Genomic DNA, 26,572 nt, shown 5'->3' with positions numbered 1-26,572 from the left:
TCTTTTACAGGAGACCTAGAAATATGAGTGTCTTGAATTCAAATGATTGAGAAATAGGGCTTTGGGCATGCAATATGCTTTACATTCAGTGGTAAGGGCTTATTTTAGGTTTATTGGTAGAATGGAAGGTAATGGGAAATGAGCCATCTGATTACTCCTAGAGAGAATGTATGTAGGAAAAAAAGAGACATCTAATAATAAAGGAATCAGAAAAATTTGAATAAATCTGTTATTTTATGGAACTGTAAATTCATTAGCTAGAGTAGAAGTGGGTTTTTTTTTTTTTGGTAGATGACTTTAAAAAGTATACGTTAGACATATGTTAGAATTGTTTTGCCCTTAAACATCTTTCCTGTGCTTTCCTTCCGGTCTTTTTTGCTTGCCTTCTCCTGTTCTCTCTTGCTTTGGTTGCTCCAGGATAGTTTTGCTTCAAATATGAACCAAATATGAAATGTAAACCTTATCCTTTTTTCTCCCACTGATTTTTATTACTGCTTTTCAAGTCTCACATAATATAGCTCTTTCCAAGGAAGTATTATGAAGAGGGGTCATACTTTGTTTGAACTATATTTAAAAGTAAATGTGAACCTTTGAGTGAGGATACTTGAACTAAAAATGCTGCCTTTCTTAGCTTGGGAAATTTTGTTCTGGAAAGCATGTAGCACTTAACATCCAATCATAAGGAGGTGTATAAAACTTTTAAAGTGATTATCCCCAAATTTATATTTACTTCTATACTTAAAAGTTCGTACTATCGCAATTCTTGTGTAAGGGGTGGTAGAAGTTATTTCATTTTACAGATATTTTATTTTTTATTGAACTTAAAAGGAGATAAGAGTATAAGGTGTTAAATTTGCTTCTTTCTTTTCTTTTTTTGTCTGTTTTCTTTTCTCATGCTGTCAATTTTAGCAATTTTTGCTAAGATATTTAGGCAGAGGAACTACAAATAGTGTTGTCCTTCTTCCTGGTCCTCACAGGGGCTCTCAGTGATGACTGCAATACTTAATTTTACTTCTCTGGAAGACTTTGGAAAATGATTTTTGGTTGGACTCCATGAGTAGAAAAGGCTATGAAAAATGTTCCATCTGCCTGTCCATCTGCCAGTAACATAGCTGTTTGTGGTAGCTGATTATTGAGATTTGGCTTAAATGAAAGCACTCTGTTTTATTTATAAGATCTTGAGAAGAGAAAAATGACATGTATAGCTGAGATTTTCTCATTCTAAAAAGAAGTACCCTTTATCATCATAATTAATATTTCTGTTTACTCTTGAGCTTGTCCATTCAATATTACTTGCTTCAATAAATATGGGTTTTCGCATTTTTGTGTTTAGATTCTTATTATTGGTCTCAGAGAGTAAAAATCGTTTGGACTACCAAATATATTTGACATGTCATTTATTAGTCTTTTATTTGTGGAAGATCTGAAAGCAAAAACCTGAACTTACAAAGTCTGCTGTTAAGAGAGTTACCAACTTTACTGCTTGGTTATCATTTAAACGCACACAAAGAACATAGTTTTAAAAAAGTCAATATAAATGGTGAATTGGTTCTGAAAAAATTACTAATTTATTTATGCAATTTCTGCTCTTCTAACAAAAATAATGAGGTGATAAGATATAATTCAGTTAGAAGGAATTTAGTAAGTCATTTGCTGTACTTAATTAAGGAACTAGCTTTTAATCAGGATTGTATGTATAATTTTCTGTTTTAATTATAAATAATAATGAGGGAGATAAATTCTATACTTTTCAGAAATATTTTATAAGAATCACACTTTCTGTTTTCAGGGCTCTGCAGCATCAAGCTGATGTGTCTTGCCTATGGAAGCTTGTTGGGGATGCTTGTACCAGTCTGTATGCTGTCTCACCATCTAAAGTGAATGTTAATGTTTTAGGAATCCTTCTAGGTCAGAAGGAAGGAAAACAAGTATTAAAGAAAAATGAGCTCCTCCATCTTGGAGGAAGGTAATTTATAAAGATTGCTAGATAATGACATTCAAATTGAATTAGGACATTATAACAAAACATAACACTTTTATATTTCCATAGGTGTTATGGGCGTGCATTAAAACTGATGTCTACATCTAATACATGGTGTGATCTTGGAATTAATTATTATCGACAAGCACAACATCTAGCAGAAACAGGCAGCAACATGGATGATCTTAAAGAATTGTTGGAGAAATCTTTACATGTATGGTTTTGAGAAATTTTTTAAAAACAATAAAGTGCTTTTCTGAAAAATGTTTTTGATAAAGTAAATGCTATAATGTTTTCACATAAACCATATCATCTTGATATAAATGCTGACATTCTAAGAAATAAAAATTAATCTGATTTTACTTTTCAGTGTCTGAAAAAGGCAGTGAGACTTGACAGTAATAACCACTTATACTGGAATGCTCTTGGTGTGGTTTCATGTTACAGTGGTAAGAATTGAGTAATACTTCAATAATTTTAGGAAACTCTTCATTTCAGGTAATAAAGTTCAGTTTCATCAAATTTGTTATTTTTCAGGTATTAGAAATTATGCCCTTGCTCAACATTGTTTCATCAAATCAATCCAATCGGAACAAATTGTGAGTATTTTTATCTGTAAAAAAGAACTTCAAAATTTAGTGTTAAAAATTTTCTGAAACTTCTACGTAGACAAGGGACCTAATTTACATGTGTGTATGTGTGTGTTTTTTAGAATGCTGTTGCGTGGACCAACTTGGGAGTTTTATACCTTACAAATGAAAACATTGAGGTAAATGTATTGTCTGTTTTGTCATATTAAAAGTATAGAACATTTTCTATATGTGATGTCTTCATAATAGTTCAACTTCTTGTGGAGAAATACTTTGTACATTGTTATCTATCCAGCATAATCTCTAATATGCTAGCTAATTGACAATATTTAGTTTGTTATTGATAATGAATATATAAGATTTAATTTCTTTTCAATAATACTCAAGAAATTTTAGGTTTTATAATTATGTTGGTTTTTCATTTAAAGATTAGAGCAGTTCTACTCTGAATTATTTGGTGTTTTTCTTTCTTTCTTTTTTTGCAGGGGTGGAGTGTTTTTCTTTTTATCTGTACACATGTAAGAAGAGTCTCATGTAGGCTGTGTTTGGGGGTAGGGTGATGAAGGGAGATGAGTCATACTCTCTAGCAGCTTAAATTTAACCTTTGCTTGAGTGATTTAGATTTGGCTTTAGCAGATATTAATCCCTTTTAAAACTACAATGCAGTTTGTAATACATGAACAGTTACACGTTAGAGAACTCAACCTGTAGTAATTGGGATTGTGTTCATAGGTCATGTCTAGAAGTTTCTACGAATCAAAAGTTAACACATCTAAACTGTTTTGTGTTTCAGCCAGAATATTTTGAATATCACCCTTTTAAAATCAGCTTCAGTAGTATTTTCAGAAATACATTAAATCACAGCAGAAATTGCCATAGAAGATTGTAAATAGAATAAATGAAGAAAAACATTAATGTGGATCTTAAAATATGTGAAAAAATATATTTTTTAAATTTAAACACAGGAAGGTCTTAGTTAATAAACCATGAATGCTGTTGTATGACAGCATGGCACAGTTAGTTGCCCATCTGCTTTTTTAGAGGAAAAATAAGATTGTTTCCTGCTACATATAGATTTTTCAAAAAATGTTGTAGAACAGCATATAATGATAAGTTATTTTTTGGAGCAGGAAAAAAAAATGTAACTTAATGTATCTAAGTGAGGTATCTTTAAAGACCACTTAGTACAGATTATATTGACCACTGTTTTTGCCTAGTAGCAGGAACGTGTCTCAGGCCACACTGGTTGTTAGTTCTTATCCTCCCAGTTAAACTCAAAGAGAGAGGAATAGGTATGGCCTTATTAAGTCACTTCCTTCAAACTTGTGGCTAGCAAATATATGGATAATTGGTTAAAAGTTCTACTGTGTGGTGGACACCTACATTGCTCTTTTGCTGGAGATCAGAACCCCCAAGTCTGTAGAGAAATCTGTTGTACTCAGAAGTGTTCTAGGATTGTAGTTAAAACACTGTTTTAAGCATTGCTAATTGCGTTTAAATAGTGAAGTTTTAGGTTCATATGTACTTATGCTGACAAGTCCGATTTTTCTTATTCTCTTATTTTATGCTTTTTAAACATAAGCAATTTAATATTTAGTTTATAAAATGACATGATGTATTATTTCTTACCTTTTTTTCTAGCAAGCTCATGAAGCTTTCAAAATGGCTCAGTCTCTAGACCCATCATATTTAATGTGCTGGATTGGACAAGTAAGATATATAACAAAGTTATTAATAATAATCCTGTTGCCTATAAATACTCTATTAATATAAAGTTGTGTAAATAACTTATTACTATAAATAATAATAAAAATAATGCTAACTGGTAACTTTTGAGGGCTTACTTTGTGCCAGTCACTATGGTAGTCTCTTTGTATGTATACATTATTTTAATTAATCTTTCATCAGTCTTTGGAGTTGGTGGTAGCTGTTAAACTCCTTTTATAGATCTGGAAATTGAAGCTCAGAGAGCCTAAGTATTGTGCCCAAGGTCATACAACTTGTAATGATTAAGCTTTGATTTGGAGGGCTTTGAACCCCATTGGTCTGGCATTATTATGCTTAAAAAATAAAGTAAGAACTCTGTTAATGCATGTTTACTAAATCTTCATTTTTAACTGGTACTTGTTTATGAGTGCTCTTCTCCCATCCCCCAACAAAAGTTTAGGTTTTTGTACTACCATGTAGGAATCAGGATACTTGGTTACTTGTCTGAATCTATCACTGACCGATTGTTTTACCTTAACAAAACTGCTGGATTTCAGTTTTTCTCACCTGCAAAAGAAGAAGATTAGACTGAGTGGCCTCCCAGTCCTCTGTAGTTGAGAAATTGTAATGAATTAGTAAGTGGTTGATTTTTGGGGGGTGGTAGTGGTGGTGTTCAGAGACTAGTGGAAGCATCACCAATATCAAAAAATTATTAATCAGGGTTTTGATATATTTTTTATTGTACTTTTGACTCTTGGGTCTAATTCTAGTTAGTTGGTGAAGCAGACAATTAGAAAGGCAAACTCCTGTTTTCATTAATTGTAGCATCCGGGAACATGGCATTACTATACTAATTTCTTTGTAAGTTATTGGACACAGGGAGCTCCAGAATTTGCATTTTTAACTGCTGCCATGCTGCTGTTGGTTCAGAGACTTTACTTTGAGTAGTAGTGCTCTAGGTCCGTAGATCTTAGATGCTGTCAGGGAAAAAATAGTATGCATTTTTTCAAATGTTTTAGTTCTTAAAAATAATTTATTTCAGGAAACAACTGGTAGATTTAATTAAATTGTTAACAGCAGAAAGACTCAATATTAATTTCTTAATCATATTAGTAATATATGATAACTAAAAATACCTGATTTCTTATAAAGATAGATGAGCTTGAAAGTAATTTTAACCTATCATGTAGTCTATAAAGTCAAAAGCATAGGTATAATATTTAAAATCCTAAGACAGTTTTAAAAAATAAACATGATGCGATTACCCCATATCTATGGAAACTAGATATCTAGGGGTAAGGACCTTTTTTTAAAAAAAGCTACCTATGTGAATCTGAGATGATGCTGTGATTAAGAACCCTATTCCAGAAAAATACTAGTATGAATAAATCAAGGGTGAGAGGGAAGTGAGAACGTTGTAGATGGAAGTCTGAAGACGTTTGTGAGCTTAAAGACCAATTGAATAAGTCATTCTGGTTCTCTGAGCCATGGGAATATGGTAGCCAACACTGAAATTGAAATTAATTTTGCTTTTAAACTCAACTTATAAACCTTTGTTTTTTCCAAAGTTTCATTTATTATTATTATTTTTTTCCTTTAAAACACATTAAGAACTTTTTTTTTCTTTATAGGCTCTTATTGCAGAGACTGTGGGAAGTTATGACACCATGGATCTCTTCAGGCACACTACAGAACTCAGTATGCACGTAAGAATTTGAGCATTCTTTTCGAGGATTCATTAATGAATAAAGTATTATCTGTGTTGAGAAAATGAATACATAGTGATATCAGATGTTAATGACGGCACTTATCACTATTCTTTCTTAGAAGCAGATAAGCTGTCTTTAATTAAAGAACTTGTTTTCATCTTCCTGTCATCTTTTAAGATCTGATGAAGAAATGACACTGAGATTTAATGGATGCATTATTAGTCATGTAGAATAGAAACTGAGATGCTAAAAAAGAATAAGCATAAGGACTAGACTTGGTTGACATTTCTAGATTATTTATGAAAGTGTTTTAGAATTCTTTTGTTTGGTAATTATTAGTTTTGACCTATGGGATTGGTGCAAAGAAGCAAACCAATCTATCTGTCAGAGCTCTGTTTTCTGCACTTAATTTATCCCATTTGATTCTTCTACTTAGGATTGAAGCAAGTGGTTTAAATACGTTCTTAGCTGTGTTATATTATAGTGACTCTTCATTTAAACACACTTAACAGTTGACTTAAGATTAAGATATGATATTTACTGTATCGAAGTGCATTGTTTCATTTCTTAACTTTTATTGGAATATTTATTACCTTTTCTTCATTTGTTACCTTTGGCTTATTTAAAGACTGAGGGAGCAATAGGTTATGCGTACTGGGTCTGTACAACATTGCAAGATAAAAGCAACAGAGAAACAGAGCTGTACCGGTACAACATCCTTCAGATGAATGCCATCCCGGCAGCACAGGTTGTTTTGAGTAAATACATAGGTAAGGCTCCTGTTATAGAATGTAAGGTATTTGAGTAACTTGAAATAATTTAAAGAATTTTTAAAATTAGTTAATTCCAAATTAAATATTAGTGTTTTTTAAGACATAAATTTGCCTTTTCTTCCCCTGGTAGCCAAGCAGTCCACTTTTTAAACTTTAGTAAGGACTTTTGAAGAGTGATGAAAATTGTTGTTTCCTAATGATTCAAGGTAAAAGTGATTACTGTGTTGTAGTAGAAAGCATTTTGGAACCTAATGGGCATGGACTGCTGCTGTTGTAGCTCTGCCATTTACTTTCTCTCCAGTCTTAGGCCAAGTATTTTACTTCCCTTAATTTCTGATAACCTTGGAAAATAGAGATAATTATACCCAGGTTGTAAAGATGTGAGAATTAAATGATATAATATGCTTTAAGTTCTAAACCCAGTGCCTTTAACCTCTCACTATAATACCTGATTTTTCTTTAAGATATTGGAAAAATATATTAAGGCTTAGGAAAAGGACAAAATGGTGAAGTTTTATTAACCATCTATTATAATAATTTCCTTTCCTTAATAAAACTACTGTTGGTTTTAATCTCTGCTCTAGTACTTAGTAGCCATGATGAAACTTTGGGCATATTACCAAATTGAATTTTAATTTTCTCATCTATGATATAATAATGAAAGTATCGAATGCTGAGGGTTTAAATGAGATGATTTATATAAAATGTCGTGCAGAGTACCCGGCATACGATGCTCAAGAAATTAGTTAGTTTCCCTAGCATTTTTTTTCTCCCTTAACAAAATTCTAATAAAGAAGCAAGGAGTTTAAGCAGGAATATTGACAGTTGAATAATATGAAGAATCAGATAAATCGTGTAAAGCAGAAGAGAAAATGTATCGTCATAGATGTTGAGAGGATTGTTAATAGTCTTTCTGCATTGAGCCTGGGGCACCCAAATAGAAGGCAGTTAGTTTACAAGCATTAGCACTTCAGGGCGTCAACATGTTATGCAGCATGCCAAGATGAATGACTCTAATGAATAACCTACAGCCTCTGAGAAAGTATATGATCAGAAATTTTATTGATAGGTTTCCTTACAGAATGAGTTAACATTTGTAAAGGATTTATTTAAAGAGGTAAATCTTTAGCTTTCTGCAAAATTAAGATACTTAAAACAACGAACAAATCATTTACTGAAAGTTATGCATAGGTAGATTTTTTAACTCTATAGTGGAGCCATTATGATAATAGATTCATTTAACAAATTTAACTATATCTGCTTAGCTAAATAAATTATAAATAAATAAATATATAAATAAATAAGTAAATAAATAAATAAATAAATAAGAAAAGATGGGGATACAGAGAATACAGTCTCTTCATCTGTCCTGCTGAGCGTAGATGGAGGGCATGGATCCCTTCTTACTCAGTTTAACTCAGTTTTAGTGAGCCCCTCCTGGTGTGGTAATGTTAGGGTTTTTCAAGAATAACTTTGATTATGTGATTTTCACCTTAAGCTTTGACTTTGGAACCTAACTGTCACTTAAGATGTGATTACACTGTACTTTGTTAAACAATTTAGGGGATTTAAAGGCTCGTCTTTCCCCATACAGCTTTTAATTAGATGTTTTTTTTGTTTGTTTGTACATTAAGAGATACGTGATGTTTTTTGACATTAATATTTCAGAATACCACATTGATGGTGCCCAAACCATCCTGTTTCTAGTGTATGATACTGGGTTAATTACACACACACACACACACACACACACACACACACACAAACACACACAGAACCACCAAAAGAAATTGTTAAATTTAATAACAGGAAGGTTTAAGCGATTAGCCAAATAATTGCATTTCCTTATAAATTAAATAACTAGTTTTAACATAAAGTATGTTTTCAAATTATTATACCTTTAGAGACAAAAATGTTTAAAGTTTAAAACATAAGTAAAAACCATAATAACTATAAATGCTATTCAATTACTTAAAAGACTTAAAAAATGACTACTGGTATTTTATAGTTAAGAAAAATCAGACTATTCTTAATAATGCCAATGATCTCAGGAGATAATCTGGTATTTAAGATATTGAACACACTGAAAATAAAACTAATTTATAAACAACCATTATGCCATGTAACGAAAAAAAATTTTTTAATTTCCAGAAAGAATTCAGAATTATGCTCCAGCTTTCACAATGTTGGGTTACTTAAATGAACATCTACAACTGAAAAAAGAAGCAGCGGCCGCATACCAGAGGTAAACTTTGCATTTAATTGAAATGCCGTCCTTATTTGTCAGTTAGCCTTTTTTCATTTAGTCTCATTCTCATGAAGAAGGTACTAAATAAGTGTTCTGAGTTCTGTCCTAGTTTTCATTATCTATTATTATTACACCTTTGAAAAAGAAAATATACAGTTCCAAATTTTCAGCTATAGTTTAGTTTCCGTTGCTTAACTTAGAGAGAGAGAGAGAGAGAGAACAAAAAAAACCATACAAAACTCAGATTTTGTATTGGGAAAATCCATCCCTTCAGACTCTGTCTAGCTTTATTAAGTACATGTATTTATTCAGAGTAGAAATCATAGCATATAGTCGTTTGAATCACTTTAATCTACTATATATTTCTTCATTACATAAATATTTGTTGAACTGCTGTGTGCCAAGCAGTGTCCTTGGCATTGGCAATTTAGCAGTGAGTTTAAACAGACACGGGCCCCTTTCTCATGGACCTCATGTTCTGGTTGGGGGGAGACCAGACATAAAGCTAATAAACATTTGTGATAGTAATAATTGCTAAGAAAGAAAATCAAAGTAGTGTAAAGGGCCATAAACTACAGCGGCAGGCAGTTAATTTGAGAGAGGTCGAAGTAGGTTTACTAAGGAGGTAGTCGAGGCCTGAATGTAGAAAGACCACAAGCCATTTGGTTATCAGGGCAAGAGCATTCCAGGAAGGAGGAACAGCAAGAGGAAGTGCTCTGAAACAGGAGTGGATTTGGCATGTTGAAGAAATAAGGACAGTGTAGTATACTCAAGTGGAATGACCAGCCAGGAGAATGGTAGGAAATGAAATCAACTGAAGTTTTATTCTTAGCAAATTAATTGATTTGTGAATAAGAAAGTAACTATTGATCTTGTGGGCACCAGATGAAAAGTTAAAAGACTGATTGCCTAACCTCTGAGGTACATCATTGTCCTAAATCTAAATAAATAGATGTGTATTAGATCAAAAATAATTGGGGCTAGCCGAGATATGGAAGCAACCTAAGTGTCAATCGGTAGATGAATGGGTAAGAAGAGATGGCACATACATACAATGGAATATTACTCAGCCATAAAAAGAATGAATCTTGCCATTTGCAACAACATGGATGGACATAGAGGTCATTATGCTAAGTGAACTAAGTCAGACAGAGAAAGACAAAGACCATATGATTTCACTTATATGTGGAATCTAAAAAACAAGTAAACAAAACAGAAACTGAGTCATAGATACAGAGAACAAACTGATGGTTGCCAGATCAGAAGCGGGGTTAGGTGCTAGGTGAAAAAAGGTGAAGGAATTAAGAAGTACAAGTTGGTAGTTACAAAATAGCCTCAGGCATGTAAAGTAGAGCATAGGGAATAGAGTCAGTGATATTGTAATAACAATGGTGTCAGATGGGTACTAGACTTACCAGGGTATCACTTGTAAACGTTTGTAAATGTTTAACCACAATGCTACACACTTGAAACTAATATAATATTGAATGTCAACTGTAATTAAAAAATTAGAAATAATGAAAAAATTATGAAAAGAAATTGAGGTGTCCTAAATGCTTTGCCATTCTTTTATGGATCTTTCTGTAGTTCAAAGCAGTAATCACTAGATGGTACTGGAGGCTGTATAATGTCACAGTAAACTCAGTAGTAAACAAACTATATAAGTAGGACAGAATACAACAGAGAGCAGGATTAAAAAGAAAACTAAGCAGCTTTTGGGTGCTTACTACTTTTTCTTGGTACATATAATAATCGCAAATATTGTGAATCTAATGCTGGTCATACCTTTGGCTTAAAATGGCAACTCCACAGTCACTCGGATGTGCACAAATCTTTTTGACTGATTGCTGCTGAGGTTTAATGCCTTAACTAGTATCTGAGGCTTGAAAACTACAAATTAGGTATAAATCTAACTAGAGGTATTGTTTTTAATATAATACTGTCTTGTAGACTCCTCTGACAAATTTCGTTTTTCAAGGGGATTACAAGCTTTTCTTGGATATCTCTCCCTAGCTAATCCTCTTTAAACAGAAAAGAAAAGAAAATCTTACTAAGGATCCCACTTTTTTTTAGTTGGTTAGACATTTCCCTGCTTGCTCAAAGAGGACTGAGAATGAGGAGGTAAAAATCTGGGCTGACAGCGTGTTGATATATTTATTTTAAGCCTCTGAGGACTCCTGATGACTCGTTCCCTACTCTGAACTCAGTATTTCTTAAATATTTTTTCTTTGTGTGACAGGTAAAGGCACATGAAAACACTCAAGTTCCTGGCTTCCTAACTCAAATGACTAGCATATAAATAATTTTAATAGTGTTTTTTATATACTTCAAATATGCTAAAACTTAAAACATTAACACAGTTGTTTTCCATATTTAGATTAAACTTATTGGAATATTTAAAACTCGATTACAATAAATGGTTTCACTTACTAAAAGCTCATATTATTTTCCTGACAATCTACAATCTAAATATTAAGTATTCTTTTGTGGTACCAATTTAAGAAAATATGAATAATATATTATAACGAGCATTAAAAAATTAAATGAATAAAATAAAATCTATAGATTCAGTTATGGAGGAAGAGTAAAAGAATGCTGTTGCATATAGATAATTTATAATACCTTGCCTTTTTTTTTTAAGGGCAATTATGTTGTTACAGACTGCAGAAGACCAAGATACTTATAATGTTACAATAAGAAATTATGGCAGACTGTTATGGTAAGTATATTTTTTCCCATTAATTCTGTGACTGTTAGATTTTTCTGGTGAAAGCTCTGGGACTTGTGAGGTGGTGACCAGTTTCTAGAACAGTGGGCTGGTGACATTGCTCCAGGATACGTAATTTCCACAATGCCAGGCTGTGTTAACAGTTTCCTGCACTGTAGTGATATCTAACCCCAGTGTACTTTATGAGAAACAGGTTTAAAATTGATGATTGTGGCCTACATAAGAACATTTGGCAGAAAGGCAGTTGCTGTCTCTAATAGTAGAAGCCTAGTTAACTGGAAGAAGAATTGGATTTATTCTGATTTTCTGTATATCTTAAACTGGGGATGGACATTAAGAGTTCAGAAACTCTTTTGAAATAGTACATAATAATTTGTGTATGTATGCATTTTGGATATGAAGAGGGAGTCATACAGCTTCCTTCAGATTCTCAAAGACTACCGACTTCAAAAAAGATTAAAAAAAAAAAAAAAGATTAAAAACCAATTCAGTTGTTTTAGAGGATAGAACTAAAACCCGAGAATAGAAGGCTTTTGGCTCAAGCTAAGGAGTCATTTTGAGAGCTGTCCAGTAATTGAATAGTCCAATTTGAAATATATTATTAGAACTATAATTCGATATTTTGTGATTAGTGCCTACATCTTTTACGGAGCTACATAGCAGAAAACAGGTAGCAGTTATTTCTTTTATAACCATGTAATTGAATCATATTCATAGACAAGAAAATTTTATTGTTCTGGCTACTTCTCTTTTCAAGTCTTTTAAATTGTCGTGTTTAGGAATTGATAGAATTCTGTCGGTTCCAAGATTTTGTTGACGCAAAAGATAGATATGCTGTAACAAATTGTGTAGAATAAAGTATCTGTTCTCTTCAGTTTTGATGTTTCATATTAAGCAAATATTTTTGAAGTAAATTTATACCTCCTATTGAAAATTGGTCATCTGTTTTCTTTTTATTTTGTTTTTATTTTGAAATATATTAAACATGTAAAAAATGAGTAATAGAATATAAAGCATAATTTAATGAATAGTCACCACTTAAATATAACAGATCTTAAAATTCTGTCTACTAAAAAAAAAGATAAAAATTTTGTCAATTGGCTTCAGGTTTCTTTTTCAAAGAAAAGTTTACAGGTAAAGTTAAAGCCCCCTTCTGCCTTTCTGTAGTACCATTCTTTTCTTTATCAAAGTAATCACGTTTGCAGATAGTGTTCATTAAAAAAATACTTTTTAATCTGTATGTATTTATACATAACCAATCTAAGGTAGCCCTCTTTTATCAGAATTTCCCTTTGTCGAATTTTAAATTCTTTCACTGTTATAAAATGAATTTTAGAAGCAAAGGTTTAATTTTATGAAAATATTTCCAATAACACATTAAAAATAGAAACGGCTTCTGATTATAATGATGGGTACAAATAAGAATATCAAAGATATAGTTTTTCTATTCCAGGTGATGGCAATTGAGCTTATACAACTACTTCATTTTTAAAGAAGCAAAACAAGTCATTTTTTGTTATTAAAATGTTTTATACTTTAGTATCATGTAACAATTTTTACTTTTCTTCCTATTAAATATAGAAAAGATATTGGATAGTTTGTCTGTGGAATTTTAGTGTGTGTATATGCTCTCCAAAAAAAAAAAAAAATGGACGTGCAGATGAACAGTTTACATGAAAGCTAGGTTTGATTCTGATGAGGTATTTTATGACTTGTTAAGCTTGTCAGAGATGGTAGAACCATACTTATAGTGGTTAATATTTAACTGATGTATTCAACTTTAAAAATTTAGAATTCTGTATAAAAGTCAACATGAAATTATTTTTCTAACTTTGGAATTTAATTCAGATTTATTTTTTTAAAAAATGCTGCAATTTAGCAGAACTTATCATTTTCACATGTAATTTAAAAGAAGCAAAGGATGAAGTTAAATCCCCTGGTACATTCTATGTGAAATAAATGATATGCCTTCTATTTTCTTTTCTACAGCTTCAATACTGATAGATGAAATAAAGTTATAAAAGAAATATAGTATATTATCTCTATATTTTGATGATATAAGCCAAAATTATTTCTGATATTAACAGTAAGTTATGTTTTGCTTCTTAGTTCCATTGGTGAATGTGATAAAGCTATCGAGGCTTTTAAGTCAACACCCCTTAAAGAATTAGAAGACATCACGGGTTTTGCATTGGCTTTATTTATGAAGGGTCTTTATAAAGAGAGCAGCAAAGGTAAGTTGCTTGTAGCTGAAGGACACATCTTACTCTGCCAGGGCTGAGTAGAATTTTATTATGGTGACCCAACATAAAGAAAGGTGAAATATTTAGATGGAGGTGGGGATTGCAGTGTTTGTTAAAATCTGACAAAGATTTAGGAATGATACTAGGTACTTTTTATGTTTCATCATTTAGTATGTTATTATGATGAGTAGTTCTTAGAGCAGTGTTATGAGCCTAGTTTTATCTTCATTATTTAAATGAGAAAACTGAGGCCCAAGGTCACTTATAGTTGACATATAAGTTAGCAGGTCTTTACTACTCCACAGTGCTTAAATGTAGATTTCTGATAAATGAAGACCTCAACCATTGTTAGTAATAGTATATTTTGGTTGCTCCAAAAATGCTAGTGGAGTGCATTTTCACATATATGGGCCCAACTTGTGTGTGTGCAGCTCATTATAAGTATCTGATTTTTCATGGAGTTGCTGGTCTGCACATAGGAATTTTGGTGCTATCTCAGTGACGGCAAGCCTCCACTTATTTTGAAGATAGTGACTCAGACTTCCCTCAAGATTCCGAAGATAGAAATTAGGGAATGTCACATAATAATCCTAATGATATCCCAGAGTCATCTTGGAACAGCTAAACAGCTAAAAGTTAGATTATAATAAATTTGTATTCCATCCACTTGAAAACAAGGGAACAATAGATATAGATTTTTAGTTAGATCTTTTTGAAAAGTAGAATTAGGAAAGGAAAAATCGTATAGTTTGTCAATCAGGATTGCTTTTATGTAGTTTTCTGTTTGTTTCCAATCCTATATAACAGCCTATGAGAGAGCCTTGTCTGTTGTTGAATCAGAGCAAGACAAAGCCCATATCTTGACAGCTCTGGCGATAACGGAGTATAAACAAGGAAACATGGATGTAGCCAAGACATTGCTATTTAAATGGTATGTATAATTGACATCAATACTTAACATGACCAACTACTTACATATTGGGTTTAAATTTGGAGCAGTGTAAAATTAAGTTCTTAATGTTTCAGGAACTTTTTGGTGAACAAAAGGGATTGGACGTACCTGGTTCTGAACGGACTGGCAGTCACAGATAGAACTAGAGATCATGACTTAATTCTTAGCCCTGGATCCATCCAGTTGTTCAAAACTATCCTGTACTCTTTATATATTATTTATTTATTGCATTAATTACTTTATTTTAAAAATAATTTTTATATTTTTATTTTTTCAATTATAGTTGACTGTATTATTTAATTTAAAAAAGAGTAATTGATCACTTGATCTAGTAAGATCTTAAAATTTTAACGAAGCCAGTCGTAACTGGTTTGTTTTTTGGCCTTTAAGATCCCCAAAGAGATTTTTTCTTCTTTCCTTTTCAAAGTAGCATGATAAAGTTCACTTAAAGTTGAGTCTTTAAAAAAAATGCTACTAAATAAAACTTGTAATTATTTCTATATTTTTGGCATAATTAGAAATAACGACTTAGGATGTATGTGGTTATTTGTGTGGTCTTTTTTGACTTCTGGAATGTGTGTGTGTGTGTGTATGTAATGTGTGTATGTGTGTGTGTGTGTGTAGTGAGTTGATCTTAACTTTTTCAGAAGCAGATGATTAATATATGCTATTGGACAGTGATTATCAATTAATGCTTTATTGGCATTTTCAGTGGTATTAATCCTCATTATACAGAACTGTACACCCATTGTGGGAAGATTACATCCCTGTCCCCCACCCATTAAATGCTAATAACACTCCTCAATCATTGTGAAAACCAAAAAATTACCTATATGCATCTCCAAATTACTCCACCCCCTGCAAAGGTGGGTTGTGGGAGATGATTAGCTGGTACTAGTTGAGACCCACTTCTGTAGGATAAGCTTTATATTTGTTTATTCATTGTGATGTTTTTGTTCCATCCTAATTTAAGTCATTTTCTTGTATAATAAATAAGCAATTCATTCTCTTTCTCTTTGCTATTTTGAGAAAACCAATCAAAATTAAAAAAAAAAAAATCTTGTCATTTTACATGGATACACCCAAATAATGTGTATATATGACTATATATAACATGTTCAGAGAACCACAATTTCTAAATGGCTTGAGGACAAGAATCATAGATGCTAATGTATTGCTGCACTTACTGAGGGCAAAAGTAAACTGAAATTAGTCACGATTAGATCATTTTTAGTTACTATTTAAAACAGTAACCAAAATAATTTTGAACATTGGTGAAAGTGGAGAAATTGAATGTAATCCTTTTCCTCTTCTCTTCTAAGAAGGAAAACCTTTACCTTGTTTTATGTTGTTGGTTCCAGGGCCTAGATATTTTTTTCTGGTTTATGTTTCTTTGTTTTTGATTCTCTGCATGTTATCTTTCAAACTTAACACTACCAACTGCTCTCCCCAACCCCGGCCCCTTGGCATTCTTGTTGACTTTCTTTTATGAAAAGTTCAGTTACCAATTCTTTATTGATCTTGTTTGGCATTCGTATTTTGGGAGCTAAGCCATGTCCTAGGTGCTTATTTAAGTGGAAAGAAAAAGGAGTAAGCTTAATAATAAGGAAAAAAATCTGGTTACCAACTTCATAAAATTTATGATGTTAAATAACCATATATAAAATTCCTAGAATATGGCATAAGACAACGTGCAGGTACCGAGCATTCAGCATATGTTAGCTTAATAGGATGTACTTATTTCAGTAGTAATTAGATTTTGTAAATTGGTAAGTATCAAAAGTAGGAATTTCCTTTTTTTTTTGCTGTCAGTAATAGAATTAATTAATTTATATTTATATATATTTATATTTTTTGCCGTTAGTATTGGAATTTGCTGTTTGCTTTTTTTTTTAGTTGTACCAAGTTATACAGAAATTATATGTGTTCATAGAAATGACTGTCTAATTGGCATTCTTTCCTTTGGACTCTTACATTTCTTAACCCTAATTGTAAAAAGGAATTACTATGGATGTTTTTATTTGCTAACTCTTGATGTGCCCATGAAAATTCACAATTTTTTACCTATTTATCAAAATTAAATTTTAAATACTTTGTTTCCCTCTTCCAAAAAATTGTAGAAAGACATAGTGGTAGGCATGTGATATTTTACGGGTATAAATATTTCTGTTATATTTTAATGAACTTTGTTTAAAAAATTTTGAAAGTTCCTTTGTTTTGTTACAGAACAACATTTATAATTACTATTAGAAGTATTAAGTTTGTGGAGAGCTAAGGTTTTCTTCATTTAAATTAATAAGGATTCCTAAACATTATTAACTTAACTTCCATAAGGCTAAATTTGATTTCACAGTTGAAAGGGGAAAAAAGTTGTTTACATACCAGATTTAAGTTCTCCTTAAATTATAAAAATACTCACTTGGAATATGGTAGAAATAAATATAATTTGTACTTATTATGTAAAGGCCTGGTTTCAGTACCACAGCAATAGGTCAGAGCTTTCTGAGAATGATGAAAATCAGCTCTCATACTGAAGATTTTTAAAAATTATTCATACCTTCTAGGATTTTATTGTAACTAAACATTTTAGTAAAATTATTCTAATTATTTACCTAGAACTGAGACCCAAAGGACCTGGTTTATATTTGTTTCTAAAACTTAAATATAATGACCAGAAAAGAAATTTAGCTATTTCTGCTCTGTGGTGCTTGTAACTGCTTCAGGCATGAAGGGAAATTGCTGTCCCTAGAAGCCAAGGGATTAGTTTTTATGTTTATCTTAAAGTTGGGCTTAGTTTGGTGATTCTTTAAGTAAATTACTTTTTCTGGTAAATGTTAAATATGTTTTAATAGTTTCATACTACTGTATTTATGGCTAATAGACAATTAAAAAATATATTTACAGCTCTATCTTAAAGGAACCAACCACAGAGAGCCTTCAAGCCCTTTGTGCTCTGGGATTGGTAATGCAGGATGCTACACTGTCAAAAGCAGCACTTAATGAGTTACTGAAACACGTGAAACAGAAAGACAATGATTATCAGAGGTGCCTTCTTACTTCAGCGATTTATGCCCTACAAGGCCGCAGTGTGGCAGTACAGAGACAAATATCTAAAGCTGTTCACAGGTAAATTCTGTACTTGTGGACACTGGGTCTAATAATACTTGGTGAGATTGTCTTTGATATTTGGACCTTATGAAGAATATAAAATGAGGTTGGTAAGCATATATATTTGGAAACCAAAATGTAATTTTATGAAATTATCCATAGGACCAGGTAACTGACTATACACATTGTTTCACGTATAAAGATTTTTTTAAAAAATGCAGTCGATAGAGATAGAGAACAGAAATTTTGTCCCTCCAAACCTTGTTTTAGTACCGTTACTAATTCTCAAGTTTGTGATTTTGTCAGTTTATTACCTGATACTGTCCAGTTAAATGATTTTAGAAATTTTTTGGCCATTCAAACATTCATTAATGTCTTCAAAATCTGGAAAATAGAAAACTGTTTTCATTAGCAACAGTGGTTTTTTATTTATTTTCAGTAGTAAAGTGTTATATCAATAGTTCGTTTTCCTTCCATAGTTCTTATCTGTTTCTTTTTTTCTTTTTTTTCTTTTTGAACACAACATTAAATTTCTTTAACCTTTCTTAATTAGATTTCATGGCTTTGTAATCACCACGTTGCTGGTCTTTTTTTTATTTTCATAGGGACCGTTGGTATATATAGAAGATATAAAATATGTATTCTAAAAATAAGGCACTTTTAACCACACATGGACAATTAATATGAACTGGTTTTAGATGTCTAAAAGATTTTAAACTTAGGTACTAAGTAAAATGTTTTTGCTCGTACTTTTTGTGGTCAAAGTAACTCCCATCCCTAAGGTCTCTCCTTTTGATGATCTCTAGTAACCCAGCTGATCCTGCCCTTTGGTCTCTGCTGTCCCGAGTGGTTGCTCAGTATGCTCAACGAAATGCAAAGGTGAGTGATGTTCTAAATTCTGGCAAAAAAATAAAATAACTTGTGATGTGGTAAATCATGTGATTTTAAAGTATTAGCATTTTCATTCTGGAAAAAAGCTAATACAGCAAGGGAGTTCTGTTATTTAACCAAATTTTCCATTAGTCATTCAACAAGTAGTATACTCAGTTTCTTCCATGTACTCTTTTACTGTTCTGAGCGTATGGAAGATACAAAGTAGGTGGATTCTTTTGAACGCATAGAGATTATGTTTATGGAGATGCGATAAGATTATGCTTGTAATGTTGCCATTTATTAAGCATTAGCTATCATGTTTTTGAATTCCAAAAGATAATTTTATTTAAAAGCTCCTTAAAGATAAGATAAGAAGAACTAGAACACTGCTGTTTAAAATGTAAATCTAAACATGGAATCATTAATGTTCTATACAAAGGGTTATATATTGTGTTTTAGTTCATAACAGCCAGATATTTTTAGGAGTCTATAAAGTATTTTGTTAACTTCTATGATCAATATGACCTTTCATAGTTTACTTAACTAGTTGGTAAACACAATGATAATAGCTAATATGTTTTGAACACTTATTACATCTAATAATTCCTATATCTGAAGTCTTGTGTAAATCTATTTTTGTTATTCCTGCTGTTTTTCACACATGGTGATGTTGTTTCTTTGTTAACCTGATTGTGTGTACTTTGTGGAAATAATTTGAGGCCTAGAATTAAGGCACCTTTCTATAGAAAGAAACTGTACTTATTTCTGCCAGGTGCTTGGGAATTCTACCAATTTGGAATCCCCTTAAACAAGGTTTAGAACATGAGGTTTCTGGACCAAACAGGCTGCTGTGCACCTGGGTTGCAAGGTTGTCTGAAACCTCATTTACTTCTGATTCACCTTTAACCTGCGGGTCTCAGCTTATTATGGGTTGCCTATATACTCTCCTCCTTGTGTGAGCCTTGGGCTTAATTCCTGTCCCTCTAGCCCATGTTCTTCAAAACGAAAAATCAGATTTGTTAGGATCTGCGAATGGCGGAAGTGGTCCCTGCTCAGTTACCTCTCTGTAGATTCCAGTTTTCCCTTTTAGTTTTGGCCTGGTGTAAGTCCTTAGTATCTTGTCAATTTTCAATGCTTTTAAAAATACGTTTTTTAAATATTTTATCCCAGTGCTTCTCAAACTTTAATGTGAAGATAAAATCACCCCATGATCTTGTTAAAATACAGATTCTAATTCAATAAGTATGGGGTGGTGCCTGTTATTTTGCATTTCTAACAACCTCCCCAAGAATGTTGATACTGCTGCTGTACAGACAATACTTTGAGTAGCAAAGTTTCATCCTATATTTTTAGTTATTTTCAGTGGATGGGTTGATTCAGCTGTAAAATCATGTAACTTTTGGACCTTTAATGAGTATTTTAAAATAGAAAAATTGAAATTATCATGGTAGAAAAGATTTTCTTTCATAAAAATATTACATTAAATATTACAGTAATAGTAAGTTGATATTAAGGTATTTAGAAGTTATGAATGTGATAAAATGAACCTTTCATATAATTTAATGGAAAGATTTTACCAGTCTTAATTTTTACTATTTCATGAACATTTATGCTTTTATTTAAATAATTATTTTCTCTTATAGGGAGGTGCTGTAGCAGGGAATGTGGCTCATATTCTGGATTCAAATCATGGAAAGGTTAGTTTGCCCAGTATTTTTAAAATATTGTTATTGATGAAAGAATAATTTTTCTTCCTAGGCTTAGAGGTCACATCATATCTAGTATAGTCTTACTTTTAGTCATTTTGAAAGTCAGGGAGCTGTAAAGATAATTGGTTAACACTCTTCTTTTCTCTTACATAGAAGGCATTACTGTACACTGCAGTAAATCAGTTGGCCATGGGAAGCAGTTCAGCCGAAGATGAAAAAAATATTGCACTAAAAACCATTCAGAAGGCAGCTCTCCTTTCTCCAGGTGAATATAATATAATCTACTTCATTAATTAGGATGCTATTCATGTCACATTTGTGATTTGTAGGAGCAAACTTTGTATTTTTATGAAATAAGACAAGGGGCTTTTAAGAAAATGTTTTAAGATTTTTGTATATTATTTGGTCATCTATATTTGGCTACTGATAATTAAAAGATAATTATTGAAGCAGGCTGAAATGAATATCTACCTAAAGAGGCTTTAAAATACATTGTTGTAACTCTGAATTATATATTTTCAAGAAGCAGTTTTATTTCTATTTTCTGTCAGTCTGGTTTAAGAGGTTTAACTGTAGCTACTAAATTATTTAATAAACATATTTAGTTATTTTTGTGTGTTGTTAGCTTTTTGAAGAGTGGAGATATATCTTATATGTTAACAGCCAAAGTGCTGGCCTTAGCTGAGCTAACTCATTTCTAACCAGCTGTGTCATTTGTATGCCATTGGTCACAAAAGGTGCTGAAGAACTGCCTGTGGACTGCATCAGCATGCTTCTGTTACCACTACTGGAGAAATGCCTTAGAGGGTTAGAATGTCTAGCAGTATAGGGTTATGAGGTGTATTCTTGCATAACATTATTTTTAATATAAAATATAACATTAAACAATTTATTTCCCCACAGCACTTCAGACATTTGTTAGATCAAGACGCTATTGTTTTTGGCCAGGGACTGTTGGGAAACAAATTGTACAAAGAATAGGTTCAATGTTATCTTCACAATAAATTGTAAATGTCCTTAACTACAAAATATCTAACATTTCAGATATTATTTTGTAAAACAAGTAAACAGACCAAAATCATGTGGTTTATCTTTCTTTCATTTTTTGAAATAGAATAAAAAGAGACCTTAAACATTTGGGTTTGCTTGTATTATACTTTGAGTAAGTTCCTGATTTTTTGGAGGTGTTCTCAAGCAAATATTAGATTGCTCTCAAGAATTCTTACAGTGTACCCAGAAAGATAGATCTGTTAGCCTTTGATTATGTTAAGTGGCATAAACTTTAGAAAGGTGAGATTGCCCAGATAAGGTCCTTGCTAATGATATTTTCTGATTTTCCTATATTATCTGGAGAAATACATACTCAAGAAAGCAGAGTCATCATATAATATGCTGAAAACAGGGCTGAGTGATGAAGATGAGTGCTTTTTTCGACTTGTCTTTGAACTCCAATGAAAGTGAATATAATTGTACCTATGTGTAGTAGCTATACACATAGACTTTGCAGATCTTTAGTTGAACAAATTACCTTTTTAATAGATGATACTCCAGGAAATCTTTTCAGAAATTTAAATATAACCCCCCAAATTTAGAATTAAATGGAAGGAAATCCAATTTCTGCTAGATTAGTGCTTCTATTAAATTAAGAGATAAATTAACAAACTATATTTAAAATTTTTTAGGTTCGTAGTATATATATAAAATATAAAATATATATAACATAATATATGACTACTTTGTTTCATAAGGAATTTGAGTTGCTGATTATCTATGTAAGAATTAATAAAAACAACAATTCTTTTGAATTGTGATAGAAGAAATTGCCAGCTAATATCCATTCCCTTCCCAAAATCTTAACAATAATTCCATAATCCTAAGATCCTAAAGATTTTGTTCACTTAGGAGTAAGTCACTATTCAGAAATTGGGTCTACCCCAATTGGAATTATAGGATTTTAGACCAAATGGCACTTGAGCCATCATATAGTTCATTTGCCTTATTTTGTAGAAAATGAGCCTCAAAGGAAAAGCTACCACACAGTTGATTAATGGCATTATTAGACCTGAAGCCATATCTAAGTCTCAAGTCGCATGCTTTTCATTAGATAGTAATCAGATCTTGTCATAAATTCTAGAGACTGGTCCCCATTTCCTTATTCTGGAATTTGATTATGTCTTTCTTATGTTATTTTAAATAAAGTAGTCATTATCCGGGCAGGAATTATTTCATAATATGGAAGTATGTATTTAATTTTTTTGTAAAAGTTTTTGATCTGCATAAGATTTCTGATGATTCTTGTACTATTAGCAGTAATACTGATCATCTATAAAGGAAATAGATATATATTTCAGACATTCGATAAGAGACATATACTGGGTGGGACAGTTAGATACAAAATATAAAAATAAAGCTAAAAAGTATGTTTAAATGACTATATTGTTAACCAGCACCCCCTTGTGGAACATTAAAATTATCCATTTGTTTTTTCAAGGGTGGCAGGACTAAAGTATTAACCATTGATGTGAACTGCAAAATATTTTTAAAAGACAAAACAAATTTTAAAACAGTCTAAGTGCCAAATCCCCATCCAACTTTTCAATCTACAGCTAACTTTTTAAAAAAGAAGAGTCTGAATTCGTAATCTCTTTCTATTATTACCTCCTGAATCCACTGCTCTCCTGAAGCTGCTCTTAGATGTGAGGGAAAGAAGGAAAGATCAAATGAATGAAAAGATATATAATTAATTGTTTCAGTTGGAATGATAAAGTGACCGTCATGCTAGGCTGTTAGAATGTAGGTAAAATGCAATTGTCTTGAGCTTTTCCTTTGGTTCAGACTTTTCTTAAGAATTGAGAAATTGTATTATCCTGTTTTTCCTGTTAGTGAGCCTTTAGAATGGGCTGAGTGATGAACATGAGTGCCTATTTGATACTTGTCCTCGGTGTCCAGTGAAAGTGAATATAATTGACCTTTCCACAGTAGCACAGTAGTCTAGGCAACTGAACTAACCAGCTATGGAAGGTGAGCTTAATAGGATATTTCTCATAATCTATTGTGTTTGAAAAAAATAGCAAATCTTGAAGGATGGATATAGTAGTGTGTCTTCTGAAAACAAGTATAATTTAGTTTTTCGTTAAGAAAATGGAATTTTTCTGGAGTTGCAATTATTATTATTATTATTTTGGTTTTTGTAAACTCTTAATACTCACATTTGGTACTTTTTAAATAACATGTTGATGTTAGGAAGCCTTTTAACTATATTTTCTACGTTTAGGTGATCCTGCTGTCTGGGCTGGGCTAATGGCAGCCTGTCATGCAGATGATAAACTGGCTCTAGTGAACAACACTCAGCCAAAAAGGATGGCTTTATACTTGGCACTGTACTCTGCTGTTTCTGCTTCAAGTAAGTTTTAAAAAGCATTTTATACATGATACATTTAGGGTAATGTACTCAGAAGGATATTGCCAAAACATAGTGGGAACAATTAGCCCTACACTAAAGGCTGTTATGGTCTCATTTAAGCTTAAAAGCAAGCCTTGAAAAGATCAGATCATTTTCAAGAAGCTTTAACTGCTTATAGAACAAAGCTCAAGAACGTTATAGGAAAACAAAGATAATCTGGCATTCAACAAGGTAAAATTCACAATGTGTGATATACAGTTGATAGCATGCAAAGAAGCAGAAAAATACCACTCATAATGAGGAGAAAAATCACTAGAAACAGATCCACAAATGACACATGAGAGAAGTCTTTTTAGAATATAATTGACCATTTAAAGTATGTATGACAACAATAGCACGAAGGCCAGGAGGGGAAAATAGAAGTATTCTTTTGTAAAATTTTTATACTATACGTGAAGTGGTATAATATTAAAGGTAGATTGTGACAGGTTAAAGGTGAATACGCTAAACCTTACAGTAGACACTAAAAAATAGTTATAGCTAATAAGCCACTCAAGTAAATAAAGCAGAATCATAAAAAAAATACAAAAGAAGAGGAAAAGGGAACAAAGAATGGATAAGGCAAATAGAAAACAATAACAACACATTAGAGTTAAACTCAACCATATCAATAATCAAGTTAAATATTAATGGTCTAACTACCCTAGTTAAAAGGCAGAGATTGTTAGATTGGATTAAAAAGCAAGAGCCAACTATATAGTTATTGCCTAAAAGAAACATGTGGCTAAAACGTAAATCTATTTTTAAATATAAAGACAAAAAAAGCCCTAAAAAGTATAAGTATGGAAAAAGACATACCATGCCAACACTAATCAAAAGAAAGCTAGAGTGTCCATGTTAATTTCAGACTAATTAAATTTCAGAACAAGGAATATTGCAGTGATAAGGAGAGTCATTTCACGATGGAATCAGTTCATCAAAAAGACATAACAATATAGGCATACTTTGTTTTATTGTGCTTTGCTTTATAGCATTTTGTAGATATTGTGTTCTTTACATATTGAAGTTTGTGGCAACACTACATTGAGCAAGTTTGTCTGCACCATTTTTTCAACAGCATTTGCTCCTTTTTTGTCTCTCGTTACATTTTGGTGATTTTCACAATATTTCAAACTTTTAAATTATTATTATATTTGTTATGGTGATCTGTGATCTTTGATATTACTATTGTAATTGTTTTGGGGCACCATGAACTGCATCCATTTAAGATGGCAAACTCAATCAATAAATGTTGTATGCCTTCTGACTGCTTCACTGACCTGCGATTTCCCCATCTTTCTCCCTTTCCTTGGGCCTCCCTATTCCCAGAGACACAACAATATTGAAATTAGGTCATTAATAGCCCTATAACGGCCTCTAAGTAGTCAAGTAAAAAGAAGAGTCAATTGATGTGCAAACTTCATTGTCTTATTTTAAGAAATTGCCACAGCCACCCAACCTTAAGTAACCACCACCCTGATTAGTCAGTAACCATCAATATTGAGGCAAGACCCTCCACCAGTAAATAGATTACAGTTTACTATAAGCTCAGAGGATGATTAGCATTTTTAGCAATAAAGTATTTTTAATTAAGGTACGTACATTGGTTTTTTAGACATAATGCTATTGCACACTAAATAGATTACAGTATATAGATACATACTTTTATATTCACTGGGAAACCAAAAGGTTAGTGTGACTCACTTTATTGCAGTGGTCTGTAACTGAACCTGCATTATCTCCGAGGTACACATGTAATAAACATTTAGGCACTGATTAACAAAGCTTCAAACGACACAAAATGTACATTGTATTTCACAATAAAATAAGTAGAAAAAATGAAAAATTGTGGAAAAATGCATGGAGCAGAAGCTTATAGAAATGAAAGGAGAGGTAGACAAACCCACAATTTTAGGTAGAGATTTCAACACTCTTCTTTTAATAATTGATAGAACAATTGGACAGAAAAATCAGTAAAGATATAACAAAGACTTGAACAACACTGTCAACTAACTTGACCTGATTGGCATTTGCAGAACACTTCTAACCACAGCAGAATGCATGTTGTTGTAAAGTGCACACAGAATATTTACCCAAATTATTGTATCCTGGGCCATAAAACAGTCTAAATAAATTGAAAAGGATACAAATCATACAAAGTATGTCATCTTAATATAATGGAATTAAATTTGAAATCAGTAGCAGGAAAATATATGGAAAATTCCCCAATATTTGGAAACTAAATAACATACTTCTAAATAATCCAAGTCAAAGAGTAAATCAGAAGGGAAATTAGAAAATATTTTGAAATGAATGAAAATAGAAAAACAACATATCAAAATTCTACAATGCTACTAAAACACTGCTTATAGGGAAGTTTATAGCATTAAATGGAAAATAAGAAAGACCTTTAATTAATGACCTCTCCTTTACCTTAAGAAACTAGAAAAAGGAAGAGGAAATTAAACCCAAAGTAAGCAGACAACAAAAAATAATGAAGAGTAGAGAT

At 31.9% G+C, this 26,572-nt stretch overlaps 1 protein-coding gene across 10 annotated transcripts in view; it reads left to right on the top strand.

Moving 5' to 3' along the window:
* SKIC3 (SKI3 subunit of superkiller complex) overlaps nt 1–26,572 on the top strand; it is a 73,063-nt gene that overhangs the window by 29,658 nt on the left and 16,833 nt on the right. For all 10 annotated transcript variants that reach the window (XM_039875126.1, XM_039875117.1, XM_039875127.1 and 7 more), the window contains 17 exons: nt 1,790–1,966; nt 2,051–2,195; nt 2,352–2,430; nt 2,519–2,580; nt 2,694–2,750; nt 4,213–4,281; nt 5,910–5,984; nt 6,616–6,757; nt 8,912–9,005; nt 11,650–11,727; nt 13,846–13,970; nt 14,787–14,910; nt 17,836–18,057; nt 18,846–18,918; nt 20,556–20,609; nt 20,775–20,886; nt 23,896–24,024. In XM_039875126.1, the coding sequence (XP_039731060.1) occupies nt 1,790–1,966; nt 2,051–2,195; nt 2,352–2,430; nt 2,519–2,580; nt 2,694–2,750; nt 4,213–4,281; nt 5,910–5,984; nt 6,616–6,757; nt 8,912–9,005; nt 11,650–11,727; nt 13,846–13,970; nt 14,787–14,910; nt 17,836–18,057; nt 18,846–18,918; nt 20,556–20,609; nt 20,775–20,886; nt 23,896–24,024 (1,817 nt within the window). The remainder of the gene's footprint in view (nt 1–1,789; nt 1,967–2,050; nt 2,196–2,351; nt 2,431–2,518; nt 2,581–2,693; nt 2,751–4,212; nt 4,282–5,909; nt 5,985–6,615; nt 6,758–8,911; nt 9,006–11,649; nt 11,728–13,845; nt 13,971–14,786; nt 14,911–17,835; nt 18,058–18,845; nt 18,919–20,555; nt 20,610–20,774; nt 20,887–23,895; nt 24,025–26,572) is intronic.

Source organism: Pteropus medius, unplaced genomic scaffold (genome assembly GCF_902729225.1).
Source record: "Pteropus medius unplaced genomic scaffold, Ma_sr-lr_union100, whole genome shotgun sequence".
In the NCBI taxonomy this organism is placed as follows: domain Eukaryota; kingdom Metazoa; phylum Chordata; class Mammalia; order Chiroptera; family Pteropodidae; genus Pteropus; species Pteropus medius.
This window is presented reverse-complemented; position numbering and strand designations above follow the sequence as displayed.